Source organism: Callospermophilus lateralis, chromosome 5, assembly GCF_048772815.1.
Source record: "Callospermophilus lateralis isolate mCalLat2 chromosome 5, mCalLat2.hap1, whole genome shotgun sequence".
NCBI lineage: Eukaryota > Metazoa > Chordata > Mammalia > Rodentia > Sciuridae > Callospermophilus > Callospermophilus lateralis.
In genome coordinates, this window is record NC_135309.1 from 125282804 (window position 1) to 125308754 (window position 25951).

The 25951-nt window shown below is 32.4% G+C and overlaps 1 protein-coding gene across 1 annotated transcript in view; it reads right to left on the reverse strand.

Moving 5' to 3' along the window:
- The window catches only part of Ndufs4 (NADH:ubiquinone oxidoreductase subunit S4), a 98242-nt gene that overhangs the window by 40110 nt on the left and 32181 nt on the right, over positions 1-25951 (reverse strand). The window contains exon 2 of the mRNA XM_076857292.1: positions 16596-16674. Coding sequence (XP_076713407.1) covers positions 16596-16674 — 79 coding nt within the window. The remainder of the gene's footprint in view (positions 1-16595; positions 16675-25951) is intronic.

A 25951-nucleotide genomic window follows, 5' to 3' on the forward strand; every position in this document is an offset into this window, starting at 1 on the left:
CTATAAAAAGTTATCTCTCTCAAATGATACAGAATCAATTGGTTCAAAATCTCTAGAAGTATTCTGTGTCAATTGTCTTTTGGTTATTAATAAATAACTTAAAATGTCAATGCCAGGTTCTTTGATTTAGTAATCTTACTTGAAAGAGTTGAACCTGAAATAAAGATGCTATAAAAGACCAAAACTTAGATATAAAGACATTCATTCCAGTATTTTGTATAATTGTGAAAAATTGTAAACAACCTGCAGTATAGCAACTGTATACTGGTTGATGCATTATGGTAGATACAATGGGTGGTCATATATTAACTTACAATTGTGCTTTTGAGCAATTTCTAAAACAATATGACATTCACAATAAAGTGGAAAAAAAACAGAATAAAAATGATTTGTCATATGTAAATATGTTGGATATTAGTGTGGTTAAATATTCATATAAAAAAGAATTAACCAAGACTGAAAAAGTAATTTTAATTTTCTTCTTTACATTTTATCATTTCTAAATTAATGTTTTTACAATGTGTGTTTGTGTTTTGTTTTTTAAAGGTACTGGGGATTGAACCCAGAGGTGATTTACCACTGAGCAACATCCCCAGCCCTTTTTATTTTGAGAGTGTCTGCTAAATTGCCCAGGCTGGCCTCAAACTTGCAATCCTCCTGCCTCAACATCCAGATTCACTGGATTACAAGTGTGCACCACTGCACTCAGCACATATTACTATTTTATTTTTCACATGTATTTGCCTTTATTTTTTTAATAAACAAGAAAAAACTATGTATTTATGGTATATAATGAGATTCTTAATATAGTCATGTGCTGTGTAACATTTCAATCAATAACGAACAGCATATATGATGGAGATGATAATGGGGCTGAAACATTCCTATCACCTAGGGACATCTTAGCTATCGCTGTGCAACACATTACTCACGTGTGTGGTGATGCTAGCATAAACAAACCTACTGTGTTGCTAGTTGTATAAAAGCATAGGACATGTAGTTATGTATAGTAAAATAGTGATAATAAACATTATTGGTTTATGTATGTACTTACTATACTACATATTTGTCATTATACTCCTATTTAAAGTTTACTATAAAATAGTAAAGAGGCCCTACTAAGTGAGTGACTAATATCAGTTTTGTATAACTATACTTCATGATGTTTGCATAATAAAACTGGCTAATGATGCTTTTGTGGTTTGGATCTGGAATGTCCTCCAAAGCTTCATATGTTCAAAGGTAGGGCTTTGGGAAAGTAGTCTTGACTATGAGGGCTCTGACCTCATGAAGGTATTGATTCTCTCCTCTCCTCTCCTCTCCGCCCCACCTTTCTGGCTGCCATCAACTAAGAAATTCTCTACTACCCCCTTTCGCCATGTTCTGCCTCACTTCTGGACTAGAACAATAAAAGTTGGTCAACCATGGACTGAATCCTCCAAACCATGAGCCATAAATCTTTCCTCAAGTTGTTGTTGTTAAGTATTTTGGTCAGAACGATGAAACGCTGACTAACGCAGATGCATTTCTCAGAATGTATCCCCACTGTTACATAATGCATGGATGTATACATGCGTTACTACTAAAATCATTAAAAGGTATCTTTAATTGCATAGTTTGATGACCAAATATAATGTATAATATGAGCAGATTGTTTAGAAACTTTGGAATAATAGTTCCAAATTTTCACCATTAAAAATAGATTATAGCTAGGTGCAGAGGTGCATGCCTGAAAATCCAGCAACTGGTGAGGCTGAGGCAGGAGGATCACAAGTTTGGGCCAGCCTCAGCACCTTAGTGAGGCCCTGTCTCAAAACAAAAAATAAAAAGAGGAGGGAATGTAGCACAGTGGTAAAGCACCCCTGGGTTCAATCCCCAGTACCAAAAAAAAAAAAAAAAAAAAGATTTTAAGTGACTAAGAGATTTCTCATCGGAAGGATAATTGTTTAGCAATACAGTTATCAATAAAGGATTACAAAACTGTCCAAAACTATGTAAGAGAAGTCATAATATTATAGATGACTTACTAAAATCCACAGGTTGTTAGAAAAGGCAAGTTATATGACAAAATTCAGCACCACCTGCATATATACATACATATACAAATGAGCACACATAACTGATACAAAACTGAGGCTAACATCTTGCTCCCAAATCCTCTAGAACTCAATATCTGAATAGCAGATGTAACTCAGAAGAATGGTATACTTAATTAATTCACAATCAACAAGATATCAATTATAATCCAGGTTACTTCTCTTTTCAGACTAACAGCTCCAATTTGAATGATGAACACAAATAAGACTATTATAGTCTGCTGTTTCATGTATGTACTCAATTAACTTTCAAAAGAAATCTCAAAGCTATTATTTTTATTTTATAAGACGAGAACACTTATAGTGGTTAAATAACTTGCTTGAGGTTATATAGCTAAGAGGATGGGATTAAAGATCTAAGGTTATACCTATAAATAAATCTATGGACTTTTTATTATTTCATGTTTCTCATCAGGGGTGAAAATTTCAAATAATATAATAATGTACAAATCACAGCATTTCTTTTTTCAGTAACTACATTACCCTAAAAGTTGTATTTACTTATTAAATGGGAAATAACGAATAAATTAAAAGAGCACCTGTACAGCAGGGCCTTCTCTGTCTCTCTCATTTAGTTTGCATGTAGTTCCCTAGTCATTTGGGGAGAGGAAGAAGAAAAAGAATGAAAGAAACAGAAGTGTAGAAAAAGAGAGAAAGAAGAAGAACAGGAGAAGTAGAACAGAAAGGAGGAGTGGAAAAAATAATGATGTCATTTTATTCAGCTTTGCATCACTGTGACCAAAAGACCTGACCAGAACAACTTAGGAGAGGAAATTCTTATTTTTGCTCATACTTTCAGAGATTCAGTCCATGGTTGGCCAATTCCATAGCTCTGGGCCGGAGGTGAGGCAGACTATCATGGAAGAGGAAAGCAACTCAGGATGTGACATGAGGAATTAGAGAATTCAGTCCACCAGAGGCAAAATATAAATCCCCAAGACATGCCTCCCAGTGACCTGCTTCCTCCAATCACACCCAATCAGCCTACATCAACACACAGTTAATCCTATCAGTGGACTAATCCATTGATTAGGTCACAGCTCTCAATCTAATAATTTCACCTCTGAACCTTCTTGCACTATCTCACATATGAGCTGCCGGGGCACACCTTGTGTCTAAATCATAAAAATGTCTAAAGAATCAGACCAGACAGAGACTGAGAGGAAGGGCAGAGAAAGAAACAGAAAGGAAGGGGGATAGGTATGTATTTTGGGGGTGAGGGAGCAAAGATAGTCACAGAGGAAGAGAGATGACTATCAGATATGTAGTCAGCAATAAGAGGAAATCAGAGTCACAAAAGTAGAGGAGGAGCGTTACACAAACAACTGTGAAGAATGACAAATTCCAAGAGAAAAAGAGAGAAGAAGTGGAGTCAAAGTTAAGATGGAATCAACTATCACCACCAGCCAAGCCACTGGCTGATACAAGATGCAGTGCTTAGAGTATTTGAGTCTCATTAGCACCTACTTGGTGGACAGCAGCTTAGACAAATATTTTGTTTTTTTCTTATCTTTCTTGAACACTATGACAAACCTCCATCAACTCTTTTATCCTGTTTTTAGGGGATAGAGAATGAAGGGGCATAGAAGTGAGAAATTAGATTTAATCTCCAGAAATCCCCCTGCCCACCACAATGAAGAGCAAATTCTGAAGATTCTTTAATAGAAAAAAATTTACCTGCTTTATCACATATAACATTGAAAATACAAACATATAAAAATTTGTTCCTGTTAAAAAGAATTAAGAATTCACTTTTATCAGTGTATAGAATGCTTTGCAAAAATCATAAAAATCACTTCATGAACATCAAAAAGGGCATTTGAGCAAATAAAAACAGCAACAAAATAATTTAATCATTTCCTTTGTAAAGTCCTTTGAAGTGATTTTTAACCATAACAGCTATTCTCCAGTTTTTCTGATCAGTAAATCAGATCAAATCACTTTTTTTATTTTTTATTTTTTAGTTTTAGGTGGACACAATATCTTCATTTCTATCTCTATGTGGTGCTGAGAATCAAACCCAGTACCTCACGCATGCCAGGCGAACACACTACCACTTGAGCCACATCCCCAGCCCCTCAAATCACTTTTCTACTGAAAACCCTGTAAGTTTCCTATTAGAGGTAAAATAAAATTTAAACTTCTTACCATGGACCTGAAGAGTCTAATAACCTGAGTCTACCCCACTGCTTGTATATCTGACCTCATTTTAGATCATTTTCTCCCTTTCTTATGGCATAACTTTCCTTCTGTTCTCTAGTTTACACTTATGGTTATTAGTTTTTCCTCTACATGAAATAAATGCTCTCTTGCAGTCTCACATAATTGGCTCTTTCCTATCATTCTAATCTTAGTTCATATACCACAACATCTCTTTCTTTTGTCCTATTTAAATAACCCTTATCCATCCCAATTCCCAGCTACTTTCTATCTTGCCACCCAGCTTTTTTCCTATAACATTAATTAATTTATGAAATGTATCTTAATTATTTATAGAATTGGTATGAGCTTTCACTTGAGAATATAAACTCTAAGCACAAGAATATTCACTGTATTCCCAGGGCCTAGAATATGGTATACAGTAGGTGCTCAATGAATGAAAGAAAAGTTCAATATATTTTAAATAAAAGTAAAAAAAAAAAATCTCTTGATGGATCTTCACAAACTACTTCAGATTGTCTTAGCTGAAAACCACCAGCCCTACAGAAGTTTTAATCTTTGAATATTCTAGGCACAGACTATATGACCATAATTAAGTGTTTGATATATTATGATCTTACAAAATCGGGAACCTGGTATTAGTTCTTTAATGTCAAATCTCAAACTACCTAAGTAAGTTCCAAAATGCTTTTCATTGATAGATTTTAATTAAAACAACATACACTCATTGTATGTCGATCAGCACACTAAGCAGACAGAACCTTAGTTCTTCAATTTAAATTAGCATTCTGAGCCCAACATTTTGGTATGTCTCTGTACTTTATATGTTGCTTAGAGAAAACTAAAAAAAAAAAAAAAAAAAAAGTCTATTATCTTAGAAGCCTTAATATTAAAAAAAAACTTCAATAACTGATATGCAATATACTGAAAGCCTTTTGAAGAAAAGCATTAAACATGAAATATCAATTGAACAAAAACCCTATTAATACATCTCTAGAAAAACACTTCTTATAAAGACGTAGTTTTGTGGAGTCACATTATACTGCATATGGTAAGGTCTCCATATTACTGACCTATTATTTTACACCTACCCATCCTGTAAATCATGAATATTTGCAAACTTGCAGCTGGTATTCTGAAGAGTAGAACTGAAACAGAGACTACATCATATAAACTTAGAAAGTTTGAACAAAGAAAATCAAAGTTTGCGCTCAGACATTAAGGTCTGCATTCCTCTTTCCTCTACTCTAATTCTACTCCATGAGATGCATGACATAGAAGAGAAAAAAATAACTGTCACCAAAAGACAGTACTCTTATTTTTTTTACTTTCTCTTATCCCTACGTTTATTTAGAATTTATTATAAAATGATGGGTATGAAGCTTTAACAAGTTAATATGGGTGATTGGATGAATCCTTATGTTTTGAAATTGCCTGGCAAGCTGGCCAATTTAAAAAGCTTTAACTCTAAAAACAAAATACTATCAAGATTAAAATCAACCCTCCCCAAAATATGCAACAAAAACGTAATAGTATAAAAAAAAAACCATCAGGTACTCATATTCTAATATAAATTTAAAAATTAGATTATATTCAGTTAAATGAAAAATTAGGTAAGCCATTTGCAAGGAGATAATATACACTTTACATACTTGGAATTCATTAAAGAGTAACAGATTAATGTATTTTCACATATGAATTGTATCATCTTTAAAACATGACAAAAACCCTTTATATAAAATCCAAACAAATATCAATTCTCCTTTACTGAAAGCCAAAGCTTCTACATAATAACATGCAAGAATTTAAAATTCTTGAAAGCAAGTGTCAAGTGCTATACACAATTTCCATACACAGCAGGTAGTAAAGCAAGGAAAGACCGACATAGTTACTTTCCTTAACAGAGACATACAATGGAGAACTGTTACACAGCCCTAGCATACTACAGGTCTATGCATTTAAGATGTTGTGGCTATTAACAGTTTAAACCTTTACTGTATTTTGCTAATTGGTACGTAGAACTTTAAAGCTTTTGAAAGATAAAACATTCCCGTCAGTTCAATTCTCCAGCATTGTTCAAGTATTCCAAGTAGGAACAAAGAGGAAAATAAATCTGCTTTAATTGCTGAAGAATCACAGATAATAAGATGGCTGAATATTGTAGAGGAAAGATCTTTTGTTCTTTAAACAATTAAAATATAGAAAGACACTCTCTATTTTAAATTTTAATGGTTCCTGTGTGCATGTAAAAACTATTATTTCTATCACTCACCTCCCTTGTAATATTTTTTAAATTAAGTTTTATGTAGCTTGATAATATGAAAAAACAACTAGGAAAATATCTAAGAAAACAAAAACAAAGTCCTGCAATCATCTAAAGAATTTTTTGAAGAAATAATTACATATAATAAGTAATATGTCTTGGTTAATGATTATCACTGCTAAGAGTTAAATGCACTTGTTTTAAATTGTTATGCCATTTAGACACTTTTCTCTTTTAAATGACCCAGCAACTCTATTTAGAAAATTTTTAATTTTTATTTAGAAATGTTTTAATTTCTCAGCATGTTCAACCCATAAACATTAAAACTATTTTAATATCAGTTCACATGCTTAGGTATGTATATCATGTTATAAAAATTTGAGACACAATTTAACAATATAAACAAATGAAAGCAATCACTCATGATTAATATTATGGGTACATAATACGTTTGCTTATTAACCTTTTGAAAATTACAGAAAGAACCTTTCCTTCTAGTTTTACTAAGTTTTAACATTTTTTCATTGAGTCTTTGATATTTTTCAAAACCAATTCTCCCTTCCCTCCCATGCAAGAGAGTACTAAAACACAGTCCAAGTAAAGAATGACTATTTCACTATAAAATTTATACTTTCAAAATCATTAACCAATATTTCTTAGAATTTTAATCAATAGTACAAAGGCTATTCATCAATTTTTTTCAGCAGTTTGGGTAGCATAAAAACCAAAATAAGGAAGTATGTTGTAAAACACTACAGTTGTTTTTAAAATATAAAATACATTACAAACTAACATTTATATTCACTTAGTGGTTTTTATCTTTTGATTTTAGTAGTCTTACCTAACTAGAAGAATATAAATAAGCATTAATGAAGATGGAAAAACTTAAAGAAACATTATCCATATTTAGTTAAACTCTTAAAGAAAAAAACTCACATACTAAACTGCCACCATGGTAGGTTCTCAAAAGCTGCTATTCTTTGATGTAAAATGAAATACTACTTAGTGAATAAAACATTAAAAAAAAAACTCCTGTCTTCCCTTCAAAGAGACATATCCTTTGACCCAGTGCTCCAGACTAAAGCCTTGAAATTTTTGCACAAGAATGCTGTGTGAGTAAAGTCCAGACAAAACAGACACTTGAGATGCTAGAAGGCTGTATAACCCCAATCACAGACACTACTCCTTATAATCTAGCAGAGATAGTGCTGCATACACCAAAAGAAAGTAATCTCACCAAAAGAAAACTGACCCTTTAAAGGGGGGTGGGAGGGGAACAAACAAAGTAAATGTAAGCCTTTAACTGAGGTTTATCTTCTTGTGCAGGTCACTTCTTAATGACCAATTTTTAAGTCTACAGATTTACAAAACATTTTCATCCATAAACTTTCAGTACATTAGGAAGAAACGCAACATAAAACACTTATAACAATATAATAATTGTTTAATTTTGAAGGTCTGTGAAAATCGTTCAATCTTACAAATTTTAGAACAAGTCCTGAAAAAAAATTTAAAAACTCTTAGTGACAAAAAAATGGATTAAACAACTTGCCACTTATATACATTATAAAACACTAACATGAAAACCTCATTGACTAAGCATGCTGCAAGTATATGTACTTATTAATCAAATAGCAATTCCTTAATGCAAAAATAAAGTTTTAAGTGCTGTTTTATTGCTATTTGGATGAAGTTGTTAAGAAATAAAACAACAAATTGGCAACATTCAGAGCACTGACTCTGTTTCACATGCACATGTCTGAAATGTTAGGATTTTACATTTTAATAGCAATGACATAATTTTTCAAAAATGCTTTGAAATGATAGCTGCCTTTCTCAATTCCACATCATCTCCCCACAGATTTAAGATTTATAAATTACTAAATGTCTCTTTTTTTCACATGCATTTAAATTGAGGATACATGTATAACTAATCATAATACATTTATAAAAATTAAATCAGGTGATGCTTAATGGTTTTTAAACAATAAACCATGTAAATAAAAACAATTTAGAGTATGCAAATACACACAGAAGCATAGTGTGTAAAACATGCTCTGAAAGCATTTATTGATTAAATAAAGAATGAAGGAAAGAGGACAACCAACATAATTTTTACAAAATCACGAATAAATCCAAACATTCTTACATTTTATGGAAATTATTTTTCTATTTTTTGTATTAATATTTTAACCGTCATAGTAATAATTAATATAAGGCTACTGTGACAAATGAAATCAGTAAGTAAAAAACAGGTACTAAAAGTGATTAAAAAGCAAATTGAAAGTATACCTATGTAGGTCGAATTTATGCTTTGTATGTTTTAGGGGGGAGCATCTACTCAAAATCTTTAAAGAACATTGCAAATTTAACTTCTCTCTTTTGTATAGTCAAACTGAATATAAAAAGACAACATGTGCATTGAACGTGGGTATTCATCAAATGTACTGAAAGGAGATTGAGGTGGGGGGACACATAAAGGAAAAAAAGTTACCCTCTTAATAAAGCACAAAGGCAAAGACATTCTTCACCCAACCTCCATGGCACAGCTTCTCCTGCAACAAAACCCAAGGGCCAATCAAACAACCATTTGTAAGAGTTCCTTATTATCTGCAGGAAGTATCACATACTTGGAAACCATGTTACGACCCACAAAAAGATCTTTTTAAAAAACATTGTGCTTCTAAACATAAATTTACAGGATTATTCTAAGATGTTGTCATCTATTCTTTTGATATTTAAATTCTTTTTAGTTGCAACAGTAAATAAAAAGATTAATTAGCAGTTTATACACAAGACATTCTTAAAAGTGATTGATCAAAAATTTAATATGTATTCTGATATAAAATTCCTTATTAATAGTAATATAGAATTATGACAATTTTATTCTCTGAAAATTTGTTCTCTATTAACAGACACCCCATTTTAAAATAAAAATAACAGAATGTTCCTTATGCTAAAAAAAAAATGCTACACAGATTTTTCACTTTCTACATTTTATGCCAAGAAAAAAAGAATAGGATATACATTGTCAATATACAATTGAAGAAAACAATTTTTATTTGTACTTACAATGGTACTAACATCTGCAAAACACTATGAAAATTTCCTTAATTTATTAAATTCTACATGTAAAATGTAACAGTAAAAATAAGCTTCACTTGGTAACACATCCTTTGAGTAAATATGAGAATAACAGTTAAAATAATAAGCAGCACAAGCTCAAGGAGGTAGAAATATGACTTGATAACAGTACACATAAAAGGATCTGAGGTTTTACCTCTCCCTGAAATCCAGATAAAAAGTATGAGGACCTAAATTTTAAGTGGTCTTACTAGAACTGCTGTGATTAAAAGGAATACAAATAATAATCCTTATCACACCCTGTACCACATCTGTAGTATAAGAAACCATGGCAACAATATTTTAAAGAGATTTAGTGCAAATGAGAGGTAATCAAGATGATTAATTACCTGAAATGCATGTGAAATAAATCAAAGTCCTGGGATGGTTAAACCAGGAAGGAGAAGACTTAGGAGAACAATATCATCATCATCATCAACATCAACATCATCATCATCATTTATTTTTGTCTCAGGACTCCTTTACACTGTTGTTGTTGTTTTCTTTTTTTTTAAATATCTTTTAGTTATCAATGGATTTATTTATTTATTGGGGATGCTAATAATCAAACCCAGGGCCTCATACATCCCAGGCAAGTGCTCTATCCCTGAACCACAACTCCAGCCCCTCCTTTACACTCTTAAAAGTTACTGGGACAAAAATGAGATTTTGTTTACTTGAGGCATTTCTATAGACATTTATCATGTAATAAAATAAAATGGATAGAAAATTTAAATGTATACAAAATTTAAAATGTCAAAATATTCATATAAACAACATTTTAGCAAAAAAATAAATATATTTTTAAAATTTAAAATGTCAAGTGAGGAGAGTGGCACTAATTTGCATTTTCTTAAATCTTAGGGTGAGGGGAGGATTGTAAGTTCAAGGCCAGCCTGGGCTACTTAGTGTATCCTGTCTCAAAATTAAAAAAATAAAAAACAGCTGGGATGTAACTCAATGATATAAGTGTCTCTGGATTCAATCCCAACTAAGAAACAGAGAGAGAGAGAGAGAGAGAGAGAGAGAGAGAGAGAGAGAGAGAGAGGGAGAGAGGGAGGGAGGGCGGGGACTGACACAAAAGAAGAGAGGGAGAGAAGAGGGAGGGAAGGAGGGAGGGAAAGAGAATAAAGGAAAAATGAAGAAAGATTGATTCTTTAATGTCTAGCTTAGTAGAAGACAAGATCAACTCTAACATCTGTTCTTGTATTCAAACTATTGTGCCAGGTTGTTTTGGTTAAATAAATAATGAAAATCCATCATCATACAGATATGAAGTTAGAAAAAGAAGCATGGGGGCTAGGGTTGTAGCTCAGTGGTAGAACACTTGCCTAGCACATATAGGCATTGGGTTCAATTCTCAGCACAGCATATAAATAAATAAAATAAAGGTCCATTGACAACTAAAAAATATATAAAATTTAAAAATATATAAAAATTAAAAAGAAAAAGAAGCATGATGTCATCCATAGTGGCACACACCTGAATGCTAGTTCAAAGTCACCTCAGCAACCTAGCGAGGCCCTAAGCAACTTAGTGAGACTCTGTATCAAAATATAAAAAAGAGCTAGGGATGTGGCTCAGTGGTTAAATGTCCCTGGGTTCAATCCCTGGTATCAAAAAAGAAGAAAGAAAAGAAAAAGAAGCATGGTGGCACACACCTATTTCATCTCCTTGGAGGTTGAGGCAGGAAGACAGTGAGTTCGAGGCCAGCCTGGGCAACACAGTGAATATTCTTCTCAAAATAAATAAGTAAATAAAATTAAAACTTCATACTTGGTTACAACAAAATTCATTGTTTTGTCTTACACTTTGTTTTTGTGGTGCTAGGGATTGAATCCAATGCATACAAGGCAAGCACTCTACCAACTAAGATATATCCCCAGCCCCATCTTGAACTTTACATAGAAGTTTTTACCTATGCGTGAAAATAACCCCATATGGAAATAATGGTCTATGGAAATATGCCTATCTTCTAAATGTTAATATGTTTCATTACTACATGTGTTTGTGTGTGTGTATGTATACATATAAAATACATTTATTAATATCTTCTCCAATCCCAATCCCATTAGAGCAGTCTTTAAGTCCTAGAAAGGTGTCAAAATGAATCACATCACTGGCAGAGTCAAATGCTATAAAAATTCTAATTCTCACTTGAAACTCTGAAGTTTATTACAAGCAACATTTTTAAAGTGGGAGGTTAATTTCTGATAAAATATCTACTAATCATAATTTGTCATCTGTTGTTTTTTCAAATAAAGGTTATATATAAAAAAGTGGCTAATTCAGTTTATAACAGCAATAAAAGCATACAGTTTTTTCCTTAAACACTGTAGTCTGTGTTTTATGTGTTCTTCTGTTTTGCTATATGGGACATTAAAAGAAGATGTTTACAGAGATGTGGTGGCACAAACATGTAATACCAGTGACTTAGGAGGCTGAGGTAGGAGGATCACAAGTTCCAGAGAGCATCAGAAACTTAATGAAACCCTGTCTCAAGATAAAACAACAACAAAACATTTGGGGATGTAGATAAGCGGCAAAATACCCATAAGCTCAATTCCCAGTACCAAAAAAGAAAAAGAAAATATTTTCAACACTTCACTAAGTAAACTGGAGTCTGGGTTTTTTTTGTTGTTGTTGTTGTTTGTTTGTTTTTGTTTTTAAAGAAAACATGACTGCAAGGAAGTGCTGCCTTGATTTGTGCTAAGATGCCAACAGTTTTATCTCAATTATTTTGTACCACTAGTATAAATGTCAGCACACAAAAAAAGGGCAAATAAAGATACTGTATAATTATAAAAATGGTCTGACTGGGTGGACCTCTTAAAAAAATTCTTAGTCTCCTCTACAGATTATCCTTTAAGAACCACTGAATCAGGAGACTAAAGAGCTGATTTCAAATTCGGTTTATAGAGGTTGTCATATAGAAAACAGCAAGCCATATAAATTATTAGTTCAGATTGTGAACCAATTGATAGAAGTTATAAAAAGTAGATTAACACCAAACTGAGAAATAACCTTCATCCCCTTTATAAAAATTGATGTAATTTATAAACAATGTACAAATTTTATGGTTTTTCTTCTTTTACAAATGAATACAAATATGAGCTTTAAAAAACAAAAAACCACTACCTCAATCAAGAATAATTACATAATTCTCCAAATTTCATGTTTCTTCAGGTTCCACATCTAGCCTAGACAACCACGGATCAATTTTCTATTCCTAGAGTTTTGCATCATATAGTAATAAATGGAATAACACAATATGTAGCCTTTTGAGGTTGGTTTCTTTTATAAGTGTTGTTTATATTTTCTGAATATAATTCTTTAATCAGGTATGTTTTCTGCAAATGTTTTCACCCAGATGGTGACTTCTCCTTTCATTCTCCTAGCAATGTCTTTTAAAAATATGGTTCACACTTTTGGTGCCATACTAAAAAATATTTGTTTATCCCAGAGTTACAAAGATTTTCTCCTACATACTTTATTAGTTTGAAATTTGGAACAATGTTTATACTTAGAACCCGAGAGTTAAATATTGTCTATGGCACAGATATAAATGAAGGTTCTTTTAAAAATTTTTTTCATATAAATACACAATTGTTCATCATCATTGGTTGAAAAAACTATTCTTTATCCATAGGAAAAGCTATCTGATATTTATGGCTGATCGGTAAAAACAGCAGCATCAGAAAGAAATAAGTCAGTTAAGTGGAAATTTTTAAAACCAAAGTTGGAGAAACAGATGTTCAATCTAATAAAAAAGGACAAAAGATTAAACTATTTTTCCAAATCTTACTCCTTGAAATCCTCTCAGAACTCAACTCTGGAGCCTTATAAGTGTTCGCATATGCCCTGCCCCAACCAAATCTTACCTCCTTTAAGCAGTTCAGCTTTTATCTATTTTATTACATTCCCATGTAAGATTTCTCTTGAAAAAAAGATTGAGTCTCTTTAAAATTAAAAATAATCAGATTCAGTAGCATCACTATATAACCTGAAGTTATCCTCTAGGCTTAAATTCCTAAGATCTGTTTTCAGAAAAGAGAAATACCTACAAATAACCATGAAAGCCAATCCTCAACTAAAGTTAATTCATACACACAAGCCCTAGGCTTCATATTCATCTCTTTTTTTAATTTAAAAAATATTATATATGAATATCTAATAGAGGTCATGATAATGGGAAGTTCTCATCATTTCAATTAAGATTCTAGCTTCCATCCAATTTCAGGTACAAATATGACCATTATCCAGTTTTGCACAGTTAATAAAAATATTATACTAATCTAAAAAATTGGCTTATATTATATAATAGTTATGTTAAAATGATGTTTCCACATCTTTTATAATACTCATAGGCTTTACCTTATAATTTGAAATATCTTTATCATTAATGTTAGGATATATTTATATTTCAACCCTTTTTTTGTTCAAAATGCAAATATAATCGACTCAATTACTCAGTATTTCCAGAAGGACCCTCTTGAGCTCCTGGTCTTGTCATTATGTTACTTACTTACTGATTGAGCCCTCCATTAGGGGGTGCATTGGAACAAGATGCAAAAATCTATTAGCATTATGTTACTTACTGGATTACCTAATGCTTTAATTTTGATGCAAAATTAAATGAATGGTTAAAACAGATTTGTATTAAATATTTGTATTAAATATTACTTCAGTAACTATAAATAAGACCTCCATTGATTTCACCTGGAATACCATACTGACATTTTGATTCATATACTTCAAGAAAGATAAAATAGGAAAACATATACAGAGCAACAAAATTCATCAAAGGTATGTGACTAATTTTAAAATACATAATTAAAAATACCACACTAGTCTATATACCTCTCTGGTATTCTAAATAACACCTTGTTTAGAGTAGTATGTTTACTGGCTAATTCATTCATTCCTTAAACTTGAAATAAGAGAACTCAGAAAGAAGTATTATTGGAAAACTCTTATGCCTCAGGCTGAAAACTCTTATGCCTCCTGAGTATTACTCAAACCATTACACTAGAATAAGAAGTCAACCTTTTGGGCTTAAAAGAGATGGTCATAGGGCCAGGTGTGGTGGCACATGCCTGTAACTCCCAGCAATTCAGGAGGCAGAGGCAGGAGGATCTTGAGTTCAAAGTTAGTCTTAGCAATGGCAAGACGCTAAGCAAGTCAGTGAAACTCTGTCTCTAAATAATAAACACAAAATAGGGCGGGGGATGTGAGTCAGTGGTTCAGTGGCCCTAAGTTCAGTCCCCAGTACTCTCTCCGCACCCCCCGCCCCGCCCACCGCTGAAAGAGATGGTCATAGGAAAAATTAAAATACTATCCTCATTAAATAATGAGCACATGGAGTGTGAAAATCCTTCTCTCACACATATATTACTTTCTCATCTTTTTATACTTAAATAAACAAATGACGTTTCATTAATAAAGAATAAATTTTAGATGGTGACTGGATAAAGATCTAGGGACTGGTTAAAAACATGTAGGTTGCATGAACAGGAACTCTGAATGCTCTGAAGCAGGAAAAAGAATAGGAAGTTCCAGGGTTGGTATGGCTGGAACACAGAATACAGTAAAAAAGATATTAGTACAAGATAAATTAAGAGAAAGGCAGGATTTAAATCATATAACAACTTGAAGACTATGTTAGGATTTTAATGTTTATTCTAGGGGCAATAGGAAGCACCAAAGGATTTCACAGTAGAGGGTGACAAAAATAGCATTTTAAAATAATAATAAATAGCTATCCTGGGGAAAATCAATCAGAGGAAGATTAAAGTGTGTGAGGAGATCAACTGGGAGACTTGAATCAGTCTAGATGATGGCAAAATCAGTAAATAGCCTAAGAGATAACCTGAAGATAAAACCAGCCAGCCAGCCTGAGGCATAAGAGTTTTCCAAACTGTCTGCTTGTTTTTCTATTTATCTGTCTATATCTTTAATGGTGCAAACACAAATTTGAGTGTGACTTCTTACTTAGATTATGCTAACAGTCTCAAAGTTAAGTGATAAAACACTATGCCATAAAAAGAGGAGTAGTTATGAAATACACCCACATACTTGATAATAGTAAACCAGACATAAAAGGCAAAGCACACTTAAAGTATTATACATTTCTATCAGAAGTCTTGGAAACATTACAAAATTTATGCTATTACATCATGTAAGCATTAATATCAACTTGCATTTAAAGTAACAGGCCACATACTGAAAACTTCAGTGATGGCTGGCAAAATTATATTTACTGATGAACAAAGAATTATTCATTTGTTTCTAGTTGTAATGTTTTAACTTAACTCTCCTGTGCACACAGAAATGCTATGTATGTAAATGTATATATAATATGTATAACAATAACATTGCATGGTTCTGGAAAAGCCCAATATATTTAATTTTAGATAGTACTGGTAAGTATCTTACAACTTAAATAAGAGTGTTACACTGAGAAAATAAAAAATACTTCATTATAAATAAGCATTCCAATCACTACTTATAAACACCACGAAAGCTTTCATCATTTTAATTTAATATTTGTATATGACAATATTTTTGTATCATGTTTAACATAAATGATTTTTTTCTCTGAAAATACTTAAGATTTATGTATAATCACTGTGCACAGTGGTGCACGCCTGTATTCCCAGAGGCTCAGGAGGCTGAGGAAGGAGGATCATGAGTTCAAAGCCAGCCTCAGCAACTAAGTGAGGGCCCTAAGCAACCCAGTAAGACCCTGTCTCTAAATAAAAAAGGGCTGGGGATGTGGCTCAGTGGTTAAGTGCCCCTGAGTTCAATCCTAAGTACAAAAAAAAAAAAAGATTTATTTATAATCTAGAAATTCAAACTCACTTTCCTAGAAGAACCTAGAAGACCATATTGAATATTGTTCAAAAATAATCCTAAATGCAAAACCATAGCAGAATATACTAAAGAATTCTTACCAATTTTTCATCAACTGTTATAAGTTGAGTGTCTCGAGTTTGGTCCTGTGCCAGCCTCCATGTGGATGTGCTCAACAATCTGCAGTACAAGACTTCAAGTTAAAAAGTGATCCACGCAATGAGAAAAGAGAAGCAGACAAATCTTACATAAACAAGCTACTTTAACAATATCTGTCTTATTAAAAATTAAGAAAGAAAGAGAGGAGGACACAAAAGTCCTTTTTCTCCCCAATTAGTTCTGTCTGCTAAGTTTTTGGCAGACTCTCACGTTACAGTTCACAACAGGCAGCACTTTATGTCAGTCTACAGGCTCTCTGTCACAGAAAGGCCACCAGTGACAAGTACTGTACTGCTCTCTATGAGAAAACAGTGGTTGGTTTGTCAAGACCAAGCAAAAACATGCAAAACTATATCAACTACTCTGGAATGCTGATTCCTAAATGATGGCATCAGAAAGGAGGGAAAATCTCAATCATAAGAAAAAATTTCTTTAAGTTTAAACCATAAGTAATTTAAATATAAATGATGTGTGATTATTTAATTAATGTTAACAAATTAATCCTGTATCCTGTTCAAAAAATTTGAATAAAGTATGAATGGTTAAAACAGAAATATTAAATTGTAAGTAAAACAGGATTAAAGTCTATTTCCTTCATATTAAGCATCTTCCTATTTCATTGCAAAGAAATTACTTAAAACCAACAGGGTTTTTATTTTTATTTCATGTACACAATGTCATTTATACTAACGAAATGTCATATTAATCCCTAATTCTGACAACTTAACACTTTAGATTTATCCAAACTATTAATCCATCTTATATACATTTTTCTTTCAAAAGTAAGCTAGTGCCAGGCATGCTGGTGCATACCTGTCATCCCAGCTACTCAGGAGCTGAGGGGAAGGGGATCGTAAGTTTAAGGCCAGTATCAGCAATTTAGTGAGTCCTCAAGCAACTTAAGAGAGATCCTGTCTCAAAATAAAAAGTTAAAAAAGCTGGTAATGTAGTTCAGTGGTAAAGTATCCCTGGGTTCAATCTCTAGTACCATAAGAAAAACAAAACAAGACAAAACTCAACAAAAGAAAATAGAACCACCCAATTAAAAATAGGAAAAGGACATTTATACATTTGTACAAAAAAGACATAGTCAATAAGCTTATGAAAAGATGCCCAACATTACTAAGAATCAGGGAAATACAAAGAAAAATACTAGGTGATACTATTTCACACCCTTCAGGAATGTTAGGCAAAAACAAAATATATGTGTGCTGACAAAGATGTAAAGAAACTGGAACCTCTGTGAGAATATAAAATCGAAAAGCTAGTGTTAGTGTGGAACACAATATGCTGGTTTCTCAAGATTAATTAAACACAGATCCAACCATTCCATTTCTGGGTATATACCCCAAAGAAATGAAAGTAGGGACTTGAAAAGAAACTTGTACAGAAATGTTTACAACAGCATTATTTAGAATAGTCAAAAGGAAAAAACAGCCAAAATTAAAAGACACACTTTTTATTGGGCAATATATCATAATAATTGGAAGCACGCATGTAGAAATAATGATTAACATGTAATCATCAGAAAATAAATGGTAATTTTACTTAAATTTAGTAAATTTACATCTATTGAGTAATCTTCTGAGAAAATAAGAAAAATTTTGTTTGCCTCATAGTTTGCCTTTATTTCTGCCTACCTATTTGTTTTATTAGTCTGTTCTCACTTCCAGTTTCTGAAATATCAACCTTAATTTTGAGCTCAAAGGATAATTTTGAGTCTTTGAGGGTCATGACTATTATTATCAATTACCATTATTAAAGTATAAAAGTCATTTATTATATTTAGATTTTCTGTATAAGTTTCCTGTAAGAAAGAGATTGGAGATCAAGAGATCTTATTTCTAACCCTGGTCCTATAATTTACTAGATATCTATGAACAAATCCCTTAACTTCTCTGTATCTAAGTTTCATTCTTTGTAAGTCTGTAAAAAATAAGAATCATGTTGTTCTAAAGTCTCTTTCAGTAATGACAATCTCCGTGATTCTATTAGTGAAATGGAGTATGGTTCTAGTTGATTTTACTAATTCCCTAAGGAAATTCTATGTAATAATTACTCAACTTATAAAATAATTTGTTCTTTAAGCCTATGCAGCCAGGCATGGTGGTGTACGCCTATAATTCCAGTGGCTTGGGAGGCTGAGGCAGGAGAATTACGAGTTCAAAGCCAGCCTCAGCAATGGATAGTCGCTAAGCAACTCAGCCAGACCCTGTTTCTAAATAAAATACAAAATACGACTGGGGATGTGGTTTAATGGTCAAGTGCCTAAGTTCAATCCCCAGTACAAAAAAAAAAAAAAAGTCTGTGCAGTTACAATTTATAAAAATATATATGTAGACCACAGTTTCTTTATCCATTCACTCATTGATAGGGTTATTTATGATAAAAACATTCATGTGCATGCTCTTGTATGGACATACAATTTCAGCTCATTTGGGTAAATATCTAGTAGCACAAGTGCTGATCCTGTTAAGACTGTTTTACCTTTGTTAGAAAGTACAAAACTGTCTTTGAATGTGGCTGTATCATTTTGCAAATTGCATTCCCACCAGCAATGAATAGGATTACTTGTTCTTTTCATCTTTGCCAGCATTTTGTACAGTCTTGACCATACAAAATGTTTAGGATATTAGCAATCCTACCAGGTGTACAATACTATCATTAGTGCTTTAATATGCAATTTCCTTATGACATGATGGTGAATATCTTTTTATCTGTTCATTTGACATTCATGTATATATATATATATATATATATATATATATATATATATATATATATATATTTTATGTGTGTATGCACCTCCTCTGAGAAGTTGTCTTTTCAGACCTTTAGTCCATCATCATCATCATCATCATCATCATCATCATCATCATTATTATTATTTGCTAGAGATTGATCCCAGGGCCTCATGCATGCTGAGCACATCATACTCTATACCCTACAGACCCATATTTACTTTTTGACTGGACAATTTTGCACAGTTCTTTATGTATTATAGATACAAGTCTTTTATCAGATATGTTTTGCAAATATTTTCTCCCAGCCCGGGCTTGTCTTGTCATTTTCTTTGCAGTATGTTTCACAGAGAAGTCCAATATTAATTTTCTCTTTTATGAATCATGTTTTTGATTTCTTCCTATCTATAATAAATGCTTATTAGAATCATCTTAGAATTTCTTTTCTTTCAGTACTGGGGATTGAAGCTAGGGGTACTCCACCACTGAATTATACTACCAACCCTTTTTATATTTATTTGAGACAGGGTCTAAGTTGCCTCAAACTTGTGATTTTCCTGCCTCAGCCTCCCAAGTTGCTGGGATTATAAAGTGTACATATAGATCATATAAATATTGTTTTTGTTTGTTTGTTTGTGAGACAGCAACTAGTCGAGGTTGGCCTCAAACACCTAGGCTCAAGCATTCCCCCACCCTCAACCTACCAAGTATCTGGAACTACAAGCATATGCTACCATGTCTAGCTTACAAACACTGAAAAGATACTTTTCATAATCTTAAATGGTAAAAAGATAAAAAGAACTCATTTGTAAAAAAAGAAAAAAAAGCATCCAAATAAGAATGATATCACTGACCCCTTTTGGAGCAAATAAACTTTATCAATTAAGAATAATTTTTTCAAACCCCCCTATTTCCTGTGGCAGTTTGAAAATAGGCTCCAAATTTCTTTGACCCCCCTCTCTGCCACTAAGAACTTGAAATTTATATCCCTCCTCCTAGATTATGAATTCTCTGACTGCATGATCACTTTATGACAGTAGAAATGAAGGCTATGTGTTTCTAGGGTCAAGACTTAAGAAGTGGCAGTTGACATTTCCTATCTTTTAGAACACTGTTTCTTGAGATATTTCACTCGGAACCCAGCCATCACTTTGTGAGGAAGATGAGGCTGTCCCATAGAGAGAACACCAAAAGAAGAACTGACAGCCAAAACTACTTTACAAGTTATGTAAGTAAGTTATGTTGGACCTCTAGCTGAAGTTGAGCTATTCTGGCAGACAAGCTTCCTTGAAAAAGCCAGTGCAAATTATAGACTTGTGAACTAAGTAGACTATTATTGTTTTAAGCAACCGAATATTGGAGTGGTTTGTCATGTGTATGTATATATGTGTGTGTGTGTATATATATATATATATATACACACACACACATATATACATACATTCAGGTATATATGTGTGGGGGGTGGGTGGGTGAGTATGTGCATAAATATTGCCTTTCTTTGGTGAAATGTCAGCTATAGGGTTTTTTTTAAAACTCTACAAATAACCGAATATGGCTAAAAACATTAAAAGTGAATTAGTAGACCGAGGAGAGGGAGCTGGGTCAAATGGTGGTTCCATTCCCAATTTTCCAAGAAATCTCCATACTGCTTTCCATATTGGCTGCACCAATTTGCAGCCCTGCCACCAATGTATGAGTGTGCCTTTTTCTTCACATCCTCGCCAAAACTTATAATTGTTTGTATTCATAATAGCTGCCATTCTGACAAAAAACAAATGCCAAATGTTTTCTCTGATATAAGGAGGCTGATTCATAGTGGGGTAGGGAGGGGGAGCGTGGGAGGAATGGAGGGGGGAAAGGGGTATGGGGTTAGAAATGATGATGGAATGTGATGGACATTATTATCCAAAGTACATGTATAAAGACACTAATTGGTGTGAATATACTTTGTATACAACCAGAGATATGAAAAATTATACTCTGTATGTGTAATAAGAATTGTAATGCATTCCACTGTCATATATAAATAAAAATAAAAATATAAACAGTGAATTAGTAGTCTTAAGGGACCAGAAATAATCTGTTGGAGTTTTAGATAAAATGGAATCCCTAATCTTGTAGAAATCTTTTAAGGAATTAATTAATACTTAGCCTCTTTATTAAAGCCACTTATGGTTGTTTTCAATCTATTAAAAATTTATCAAACCAAATTCCCATTGAATCAGAAAGGGTATAGTTCTATGCTAAACTATAAGAAATATTACTGAAAGTTCTAACTGAAATTATTATAAATAATACTAAACACTGTCCTTGCTACATTAATCATCTTGGACCTAAAATATGTTGATATTTGAGTTAATCACCTTTAAATTAATGATCTTGAAGCTTTTCAAGATTTTGAAGAGAGAAACTTTAAAGTGTGTTCATCATATTGTACTCTCTCAGCAAAAGCAAGACAGAATCAACTGTCCATGGGAAAATTGAAGCGTTAAGGAAATACTTAATATTTGGGAGAAATAGAGCGAATGAAAGAAAAAATTCTACCAATCCTTTGGTTACTTCAAAGGAAATAAGAGTGAAGAAAATTCACTTATCTCTTTGTAGAATCTAATTTCCTTTATCCTAATTCTAATTTATTACAACAATTCTAGTCTTTACCCATAGTACTTAATATGTATTTAATATCATCTTAAAATGTTTAGCTATTAAAATTAGTAAAAAATAAGAATGACTTTCTACTGATGTCCTTTTTCTCATTCTGAGCCAGGCAGATCTGGTGGCAGGAACTATTATAGTGCATGCCTGTAATCCCAGAAGCTCAAGAGACTTAGGCAGGAAGACTGTGAGTTCAAAGCCAACCTAAGCAATTTATCAAGGCCCTAAGCAACTTAGCAAGACCCTATCTCTAAATAAAATATAAAAAATGGCTGAGAATGTGATTCAGTAGTAGAGCAACACTGGGTTAAAGGCCCCTACCAAAAAAAAAAAGATGTGTCTCAGATAAAAGTCTAGCCTCAAACTGAATCTTTTCCAATGGACTAAGGAAAGACTAGTGAAAGAAAAGTAAAGGTAATCATGTCCACATACTACACTTTAGGATGGAAATGAAGAGTAATGAGGAGAATGTGGGCAATATATTAGGAGGTAATAATAAAGAAATTGTAGGGAATGATGGAAAATGTAAGGAGAAAAGAAATATTCAATTTATAGCAATAATTTAACAAGATAAACATACATGAAGTAAAATAAGGGGAATAAGTATTATGATAAGTTCAAATTTAGCTAAGTCATTTCACTGAACTCTAATGACTACAAAACAATACAGTACCTCTACTGCTCTAAAATGTTTTAGAGGAAGAAATTGTGTTGTTGTACTTTCACATGTCTTACAAATAACTGGAAGCAAATTTACCATAAAGATGTCAATTATAAGCCTGAAAATTGAATACAATAGTAGTTAAAATCCTAATGACATTTTTATGAAATTATATGATTCTCACTGGGAAGAAAAATATTCACAAAAACAACCAAGAAAAATTTGAAAAGTAATAAAGAAGTAGAATTTGCCTTGCCAAATAATATGTTACAGTAATTAAAATACCAGGGTATTATCACAGGCACAGACAAATAGATCGAACAGTACAGATCAGATTACAAAACCAGACTATGCAGATCTGAAGATCCATTATATAATAAAGGTGAAATTTCAAATTAGTGGTGGAAGTCTGAAGTTATATTTAGACAATGGGCTATTCTTTCATGGGGGAAAAAAAATCTGAATTCCCTTCTAAAACAGCTGCATTGTATAACAAAGAATCCAGATGGACTTAAAAATATATGTATCCACATATACACTATACATGTGCACCTGTGTGTAAAAATACTAAAATTATGATTTCTTTTTAAAAAATTTTATTTTTGTAATTGCAGATGGGCAGCATGCTTTTATTTTATTTTTTTAGAATTTAACCTTTATTTTTATTGTTTGTTCTTTTTGTTTTTTATGTGGTGCTGAGGATCGAACCCAGGGCCTCACCAGTGCAGTCCCAACCCCTAAAATATGATTTCTTAAAAATAACTATTGGGTAGATAAAGTCTTCCAAGTCAAGACAAAATTCCCACAAACTATGAAATTAGAAAGCAAAAACTGTCATGGAAAAAGACATACCATGCTAACACTAATCAACTCTTTCTGTAGTAGGTACATTTATTTTCTAAAAAGCAGACTTCAATGTAAGAAAAATTATCAGGGACAAAGAAGGGCATTATGTAACAATGAAGGGATCAGTTCTTAAATAAGATATTAACCATCTTCAAAGTGTTTGCACCTAACAAGAGAATGTCAAAATATGCTAGAAATCCATTGTTATACTTGGAAACTTCCATATTCTTCTACTAGTAATTGAAAGAACCAGAAGGCAGAGGACCAGTAAGGACATAGTTGAACTGAGCAGCACCGTTAACAAATTGAACATAAATAACATCTATCATTCAACAATATTCAACATTCTAACTTCATTCAACAATAGCAGAACACATTCTTTTCAAATTCAAAACATTCACCAGATGACATTTTAAGACATAAAATGAACCTTAACAAACTGAAAAGAATAGAAAACACACAATGCATTAAACTGTAAATCATTATCTTAAACTGGAAATCCTCAATTATCTGGAGATGAAACAACATTCCTACATGATTCATGAGTCATAGAAGAAATCCCAACAAAAACTTTTAAAGTATTTTGAACTAAATGAAAATACAACTTTCAAAATTTGTGGGATGCGGCAACAGCAGTTCTGAGAGGAAAATTAATAGCACTGAACACATACAATAGAAAAGAAGGTCTAAGTTTGATAATCTAAGCTTCCATACCATAAGAAATAAGAGGAAAGAAAAAGAGCAATAAACCTAACACAAAAGGAAAAAAGTTTAAATATTATAACAGTTATCAATGAAATTATAAATAAAAATTGGTAAATAAAATAAACAAAACCAAAAGGCTGTGGTTTGAAAAGATCAATAAAATTTATTATACCTGGGCTGAGGCTGTAGCTCATTGGTAGAGCGCCCGCCTCTCATGTATGAGGCACTGGGTTCGATCATCAGCACCGCATAAAAATAAATGTTGTGTCCAACTACAACTAAAACAATATTTTTTAAAAATTATTATACCTCTAACCAGGCTAATAAAGTTTAAAAATTAAAAAAGATAAATCACAAATAGAAGTGAAACAAGTGTCACTACTTCTGATCTCATGAACATTAAATATCATAGGGAATAATTATGAATATTTCAAGTCCATAAATGGACTAATATCTGAAAACACAAAGTATCAAAATTCACATGAGAAATAATATGAATAGACTTACATCTGATTAAAGATATTCAATCAATAACCTTCCAAAAAAGAAAGCACTTGGCCCAGATGGTCTCCAAGTAAATTCTACCAAACATTTTAAGAATAAACAATACCAAACAAATACATCCTAACTTATTCTCTAGGACCAGTATAATCTTAATATCAAAACTAGATAAAGGCATTGGAAGAAATAAACATTACAGATCATTCTTTTATGAACATAGCTACAAAAATCCTCAACAAATGTTAGCACAGTGAATCCAAAAATGTCAAAAAAGATGAATACACCATGACCAAATTGAATTTATTCCAGGTAGGCAAGGCTTGCTCAATATTTGAAAATAAATTAATTTGTTCTAGCACACTGGCAGGCTAACAAAGAAAAATTAAATGATCATACTAATTGTCATATAAAAGGAATTTGACAAAACACATATCCGAGCTAAAAACTTTGTACAAACTAGAAACAAGGGAATTTTTGCAACTGGATGAAACAACATTTTCATACATTCTACAACACACTTGACACTTATATCGGAATAACTACATGTTTGAATGTAAGTGAACTAAATTCCCCAATTCCCATAAGCTGAATTGATACACCAACAAGATCCAATGATACGTTGCCTACAAGAAACTCACTTTACCATTTAAGACACACACTGACCAAAAGTGAAAGGATGGAAATAGATATTTCATACAAACTGAAAGAAAACAAATGGAAAACAAAAGTGAGCCAGTGTAGCTCTTCTTATAGCAAAGTAGACTTAAAAACAAAAACTGGCTCCAAGGTACAGCGATTGCCTATCGTGTGAAGGAAAAGAAAAAAGTTTACTGTACAATGATCAAGAGATGAATTCAATAAGATATAACAATCACAACTACATATGCACCTAATGTCAGAGCATCTCATTTTCATAAAACAATTATTATTAGTTTTAAAGGAAGAAAGAGAGCCCAATAGAATAGTAGTGGGAAACATAAACACTCCACTTGTATCGATGGACAAAACATCTAAACCATTAAGTGTAAAAGCTGGAGTCTGACAGCTGGGGTTCAAACCCTGGCATCCTTTCTTACATGCTGTATGAATTAGAGCAGTAAGTAAGAGAACGTTCTCTCTCTATTCCTCAACCTCCTTATTAGAAATGGGGAACAACAGCGGAAGTTATCTCATTAGTTTGAACAAA